This window comes from Spea bombifrons, chromosome 12, assembly GCF_027358695.1.
Source record: "Spea bombifrons isolate aSpeBom1 chromosome 12, aSpeBom1.2.pri, whole genome shotgun sequence".
NCBI classification, from domain to species: domain Eukaryota; kingdom Metazoa; phylum Chordata; class Amphibia; order Anura; family Pelobatidae; genus Spea; species Spea bombifrons.
The window spans coordinates 30,380,079-30,387,615 of NC_071098.1; the positions used below are offsets into that span (position 1 = coordinate 30,380,079).

General features: G+C 39.4%; 2 protein-coding genes across 2 annotated transcripts; both read right to left on the bottom strand.

The window, feature by feature from the left end:
- Positions 1-1,278: 1,278 nt before the first annotated feature.
- On the bottom strand, positions 1,279-3,647 carry LOC128469643 (phospholipase A2 inhibitor gamma subunit B-like). Its single transcript, XM_053451459.1, has 4 exons — positions 3,479-3,647; positions 2,464-2,616; positions 2,235-2,381; positions 1,279-1,504 (listed from the first exon to the last, which is right to left on the bottom strand). Exons 1-4 carry the CDS (start codon positions 3,504-3,506, stop codon positions 1,374-1,376), a joined length of 459 nt encoding a protein of 152 aa, XP_053307434.1. The 5' UTR covers positions 3,507-3,647; the 3' UTR covers positions 1,279-1,373.
- Positions 3,648-5,704: 2,057 nt separating this feature from the next.
- On the bottom strand, positions 5,705-7,050 carry LOC128470137 (phospholipase A2 inhibitor gamma subunit B-like). The gene is made up of 3 exons (XM_053451968.1): positions 6,957-7,050; positions 6,099-6,248; positions 5,705-5,838 (listed from the first exon to the last, which is right to left on the bottom strand). The coding sequence occupies exons 1-3, from the start codon at positions 7,021-7,023 to the stop codon at positions 5,711-5,713; spliced, it is 345 nt and encodes a 114-aa protein (XP_053307943.1). The 5' UTR covers positions 7,024-7,050; the 3' UTR covers positions 5,705-5,710.
- Between the last annotated feature and the right edge of the window lie 487 nt (positions 7,051-7,537).

The window sequence follows — 7,537 nt, forward strand, 5'->3', positions numbered from 1 at the left end:
CTGACTTTGATTTTATTTGTTCTACACTCATGGTGCAAACCCGCCGCGGGGCAGAGATGGGACTCCAACAATCACCCGAGGGCATTTTAATTAATGAGATTAGAAGCATAATTACCAATAAAATTGTGTTAATGTCTACTTGCTGACATCCGCCTCTATGTCCTGTTCACTTTCCCCGCTATTAACAATTTATTCATTATTTTATTTGTAAAATCTAGAAACAAGAAGTTCTCATTGGAAAGGCTGATTTATTTAAACGTTCGGTAGTTATTTTTAACTAATTTTTAATATTTATGGTAGACATGGACATTAATGTGTAGCGTTAGGGTTTTTATAAGGAAAAACTTTAATGCCCCATCTGTTTTTCTGAATTTGAACACTAAGATTGGAAAAAGCGGTCATGTTTTATTGAATGATTCATTGTCTACCCCCTTTCCCCTCTTCGTTCTCTTTATACGCCCCTTTTCCTTGTACCGCTTTTCTTTCTTTGTTTCTCATCTTTCTTTGTTCCTACCTTCTCATTGTGTCTCTTCTTCTTTTGTTTTATCTCTATTTCCCCTCTTTTTGTCACCATTTTTCCCCATCCCTCCCCTTTCTCTTTGATCTTTGATCCCCTTTATCATTATCTCTCCATTTTTTCTTTCTCATCTCTCCCATTTCACTTTATCTCACTCCATTATATTTTAGATCTCCTCCTATTTCACTTTATCTCATCTATCTTTTTTTTCTCTAACTCATCTCTCCCCTTTCTCTCTATCTCTCCCCTTTCTCTCTATCTCTCCCCTTTCTCTCGTTTGTTTCTCCCTCCCTATCCCCTTTCTCATTATCTTCCCTTTTTCATATGATCTCTCCCATTGATAATTATCTGCCCCTTCTCGTTATCTCTCTTTCTCTCTCTCCTTTCTCTTTATGTAATATCTCCCCTTTCTTTATCTCTTTTCTTTCTCCTTATCTCTCTCCTCCTTTTCCCTATCTCCTTTCTCATTATCTCCCCTTTCTTACAATCCGTCCCCTACATCAAATACATTTTATATTATAGAAATGAATAGGAATCCTTGGGAGCCATGTTGATTTCAGATTTAATAATGTATTTATATTATATTTTATATAAATATAATTACATTAAAATATATTATATATAGGCATTAAAAGACATGAGAATTGATCCCTCTATTACAGACATGAGCAGTTTCAGAGAATTAACTCCTCCATTACAAGACATCTAAAAGGGAACATGATTGGCGCAGCGACGTAAAGCGGAACACATTTTTTAACATTCTTTTCATGTTGCAGGCAGCGATGTAGGTCTTATTTAGTATTTTCTGATTTTCTGGGCAAGCACCGCAATAAGCTGGTATTAATTAGCAGAACATTCAATCCAATGCTTCAGAACACTTAAAAACTCTTTCCTCCAGTTGCTTGACGCCAATCAGAGATCCAAACTTCATAATGCATCCCAAGTCGCTCATGCAGCCCTTAACACTGTAATCCATAACAGAGAGATCTACAAAGAAAGAAAATTGCATGAATCGTATTGACATGTAGAGCATGCGTCCAGGGTGTACTTATCAGGGGACATTGGGACACATAATGCATCACTGAGGGCCAAATGGTTCTCATCTCCAAATTCTTTCTTTCTATCATATTAGTGATGGCTGGATCTAGAGAACCAAGTTGACCATTCACAGTACAACCCAACCAGTGTATTGAATGACCAGCTCTTTATACTAGAAGCAGGGCCGGCCCAAGACAAAATGCCGCCTGGGGCGAAGTTTAAAATGCCGCCCCCCATTATCTACCCTTCCTCTCCCTCCGTTCCTGCCGCCCCCCCATTATCTACCCTTACTCTCCCTCCCTATTATCTACCCCCTCCCCTTCCCTTGTACTTACCTTTCAGCAGTCCTGCGGCGAGTCTAACTGTTCGATCTCGTTGCCAGCTTGTAATGCTGAGCGCCGGAAATGATGTCATCTTCCGGCGCTCAGCATCACAAGCTGGCACCGAGACCGAACAGGGAGACTCGCCGCAGAGGAGAGAGAGAGGGGCGCCGAGCGGGTACTGACAACTTGGTAAGCGAAAACCACTCGGCGCCCCTCTCTCTTCCGCTTTAAAAATTAAAAAAAGGGCTTGGGGCGGCAAAGTGCCGCCCCTTCAAAAGTGCCGCCTGGAGCGGTTGCCCCACTCGGCGCCCTGACTAGAAGAAGACATGTTTACAGCTGTATGTTTCCATAATCACCTGGTCTCTCCACCGTTCCTGCATACGAATGGCATTTATGTTGATTCCCGCGGCACTCTATCTTCTTTGAAGAAACGCACTCCCCTTTAGTGTTTTTCGCGAAGCAAGATTCGCAGTATTTACCATTGAGTTTACACTTGGGAGGAACTGGAAGAAAAACAGTCTTCTTACATACAAATGAAACGTGGCTTACAAAATTAACAAAAACCATGTAATGGAAAATACTTACATGAATACGGGATGTTCTCGTTGCAGAGATTACCTTTGCAGCATTTCGCGTAGGCGTGAATGTCCATTTCATGGTCAGTGTTGAATTTTATAATTTTATTGCACAGTTCCTCTTCGGCGCAGCCCATTAGCTTTGATGGAAAGCTGAGATTTTCTGTAGAAATTTTAATAAAACATTAATTAAAAACAATCATTTAAAAAAAATGTAGTTAAAAAAATAATAGCACCAAAAAATGAAAATATAAAAGGAACCTATAAATGTACATTCATGATATTCTGGTCTATATAAGGACCATCCTACCGATTTCTAGAAGGCTACAGGTCATTGGCTTAGCCATATACCCACTTATTATCGTCCTCACTCAATCAGCGTGTCTGATTGGTTGCTGCAAATCCCTTGTATTTTTTCTTTAGGATGTCGTGAGCTTGGGGGAAATTTGTGCATATTGGAACCCGGTTATTAAATCCAGCCGTCCTTTACGAGCTCAAAAGATACTTGCCATGAAAATATGGAACCTAACTCTTCTTCGCAGTTTCCCCCTCAAAAAACTGGGGGAAAAGCCAATATCCCAGCATAACCGATGGCATTGGTCTTTGTTTTTGGTTGAAGATATTAACAATTTAAATAGAAGTTCTACTACTATTACTAAAAATAACCATCATCATCCTCACCACCACCATCACCACCATCATCATCATCCTCACCACCATCATCATCATCCTCACCACCATCATCATCATCCTCGCCACCATCATCATCATCCTCACCACCACCACCATCAACATCATCCTCACCACCATCATCATCATCCTCACCACCATCATCATCCTCACCACCACCATCATCGTCATCCTCACCACCACCATCATCGTCATCATCATTAATAATAATAAGAATAGCTTAGAATGTATTGTAACAGGACACATTTTACGTATTTCACAATAAACCCGCAATTAGCTCAGTAAACATAAATGAAATTAGGATTGTGGAGCACTCGATGAGTGACTGTACTCACCCACAGTATAGTTTTCTGATATGGCCATGCACCCGACGTCTCCACACTCCACTGTTTCTTTAACATCGCAGTCTTCTCTGTTCCGTCCCAGACATTGTATGCATTGTTCACCATAACCTGACGGGGAAATAATTCATATTTAATGAGAATCTTTACATTTAGAATATCAGTGTACCAAGTGTTAGTTTGTAAAGGGTATCTTAGCGTTTGGTAGACCCTACTCTGTTGGAAAGCCGGAGATAACATAACTACCTCTAAAACCACCAACTATCAACAATAATGGATCTACACCTTGGGAACTGATTGGAGACGAAATAAATATTCAATATTCAATATAATAAAACTTTAAGAAAATATGATAGATAGATAGATAGTAAACCTGTTACTTATACTATTCTTGAATTTTAATTTGTAGACATTTGTCTTACTTGTTGCCACCATCACCGCGAGGACACCGAGGATCAGCTGGACAGATGTCATTGTGAGGCTTGAACCTTCCGATGGTCTCCTTCAATGTTCTTCTCGATTTTTTTTCTTCGAAATGGTGAAATGATCAGACCAGCTACATTTATTTATGCTACTCATGTGGAAGTGAAGTCATCGCAACCTGACTTTGATTTTATTTGTTCTACACCCGTGGTGCAAACCAGCTGCGGGGCAGAGATGTGACTCCAACAATCACCCTAGGGCATTTACCAATAAAATTGTGTTAAATGTCTACTTAATAAATAAAAATCAGGCAGCACTGACATCCGCCTCAATGTCCTGGTCACATGTTAAGGTATTTTAATTGGAATATCCAGAAGCAAGACGTTGTAACAAGCTGTCATGAGGGATTTAACTTACATTTTGTAATTTTTGAGTATTTGGTTCAGATCTAAGCTCAAACAGAAGAAAAATGATTTGTGTGTTGACGTGAGTGTGATGTGAAAAAGTGTGTAACAATGTGTTCTAGTGCGTCGATGAGTTACTGGAGGGGGCATGGAGCCGATGGGGGGTGTCAAAAACAGGATCTGGCCCGGGTGTCAAATACTCTACCAGCTACATCCTGAAGATATGGGCCATGAACGTACCTTGATTTAGTTGAGTTAGTTCTCTCAAGAGAGGGCATTTTTCATGGTAACCCCCTCCCAGAAAAACTACTAAATCATCATAAATTTGAATAATAAACCAGAATTTGGCGGCAGATAAGAACCATCCGGCTCATCTAGTCTGCCCAATGAGGTTGACCCTTTAGACAGATGACGCTCCCTGTAGTGCCATTGCTCTATAAACTGATTTATGAACCCAACCAGCCCACTGACGTTATAGAGGACTGCACTGAGTATGTACAGCTTCCATAGTTCATTACCGCCTGGCACCGCACCTCCTTAAAAGGCAGGGCACCGGAATATGACATCATATCCCTGACACCGCACCTCCTTAAAAGGCAGGGCACCGGAATATGACGTCATATCCCTGACACCGCACCTTCTTAAAAGGCAGAGGCACCGGAATATGACGTCATATCCCTGACACTGCACCTCTTTAAAAGACAGGGCACCGGAATATGACATCATATCCCTGGCACCGCACCTCCTGAAAAGGCAGGGCACCGGAATATGACGTCATATCCCTGACACTGCACCTCTTTAAAAGACAGGGCACTGGAATATGGCGTCATATCCCTGACACCACATCTCCTTAAAAGGCAGGGCACCGGAATATGATGTCATATCCCAGCGCTCAGCTGTAAATATGGTGGCTCTGAAGGGGCAGCTGGTGGGTTAGTTAAACATAAAGTTAAATATGGTCTGCTTAGGGGCTAATTATATACATGAGACGGTGCTGTAAATTAATGTAGATTTATTAATCAATACGTATGATTTAAGTGATTAATTGCATCAGCATACAGTATATCAGCTGCTTTTAATACCCAAGTTAAAGCATTCATGTTGTAGCATATTTATATAAAACATTCTATTTTATGTATTAAAAATCTTCCAATCCATATAAATAACACTCCGTAGCGACCCTTGACATTCCAAGACGTGTTATATTTTTCCCAACTGAATTTATTTTAACAATAGATTTCTCCATGATGTCTGTCAACATTCAACCAATCTTGTTTATCGCCATTTTTTTAATTAATTGATCAATATATTGATTGCGAGTGTATATGGGAGCAAGCAAATAGTGTAAGCAACAATAACATTGCTAGTTTGATACCTGGTATTTTAAATTAATAATTGTTTAACTGTCTAAGGTTTCCGAACACTGAAATACTCTTTCTTTCCGGTATCCCGGCAAAGCGTCAAACCCGATGGAGCATCCTTTCTCGCTTATACAGCCTTTCATACTGTAATCCACGACAATGTTATCTACGAAAGAAAAAGACCTGCATGGGTCATATGGACATGTAGAGGAGATGGAGGATCCATAAATAAATCCATTTATTGCTGATATAATGTGTGATGTTTCTGTTGACCACTCCTGGAAATAAAGTGGTAGATGTAGAGCACCCAACCCAACTCAACCAAACCCAACCCAACGACATATTGAATTTCAAGGCGATTGGCAGGTGATGCCGGAACAAAAGAAGTTTACGATGGATACCATGTATCCGTCTTCCCTCAGTTACCTGATCTATACACCGTTGCTGCATACGAGAGACATTTATTTTGATGCCCGCGGCAGGCCATCCTCTCGGTAGAAGAACATTCCGCTTTAGTGTTGTTTGTGAAGCAAGATTCGCAGAGTTTACCATTTAGTTGGCCCTCATCTTCAGGAACTGGGGAAAATAAATAAGATCAGATGTTATCCGACTATGAAAACATATTGTAGATAATTTTAATGTTGATAGTCAAGTCATAAAGTAAAGCACGTCAGGAGAAAACACGAGGTTCTGCATGATTTCCCATGGAGAATGGCAGAAGACAGCACTAGCGCCCCCTAGAGCTAGGACATGTGAACTACCCCATGTTCCCAAAATTACAATTTAAAGCATTTACAAAGCACGTGTTTTAGGTAACAGACAGAAACTGATGGGATATGTTCCAAATGGACAGAACATGAGGCGGAGCTTCTGGATCTGGCCTTCACCGTATGGACTTTTAAAAACGATAAGTTACATTCCTAGGTTGGGAGCCAAGAGATGATTCTTCTCCTTATATAGTAGAAGTCTTCTTACATACTATGGATAATAAATGGCTGAACACCCCAATATGCTTATTGGGAAATGTCCAGCCCCGTCCAGCAAACATCCACCAAAAGGGACAGCGTAAGAAAACCAATGTACATTATGGAAAGAATCCAGTAAAGGTGGAAATGATTTCTTGAGATACCTAGATATATCTTACGCCATGTGGAATTGCTACTGGTCCATGGGTATTATGATGTGTACCGACCCCCTTTGACGGTTCACCCCTCATAATAAACTCCCTATATGAAACACGGCCGACGATTTTGTTGAAAAGTCATATCAATGACATATACTCACGTGAATATGGGATTTTCTCATTGCAAAGATCACCTTTGCAGCAGTTAACAGACACTTTAATGTCCATTTCATCGTTGAGGGTGTCGAAGTGTAAATATCCACCACAAATGTTTTTATCGGCACAATCCATTGTTATTGATGGTAACGTTGTACCTTCTGCCAAAATTGAAATAAAATAAACAAAATAACATCCAATATTGGAAATATGCACACTAACTCAAAAAAAGGCCATTGGCTCAGCCATACCTCCTCCTCTTATTTTTCTGACTCCAAAACTTTAGAAAACTTCAAAAAATACAAAAAATGTTTTTTAATATTTTTTTATATTATTATTATTACTATTACTATTGTTATTATTAAAAAATATTTTTACAGTTTGGGTTAGGCCTAAGTATATCTATATATATATATAGTTAGGTATATAATAATAATAATAATAATAATAATAATAAAATACAGGAATTAACATACAAATATTACATTTGCTCACAGTATTTGGAAATGACTCAATGACCCATCTTAATATAATTAATATCAATAATAATAATAATAATATTATTAACATATTTTAAGTATACCAT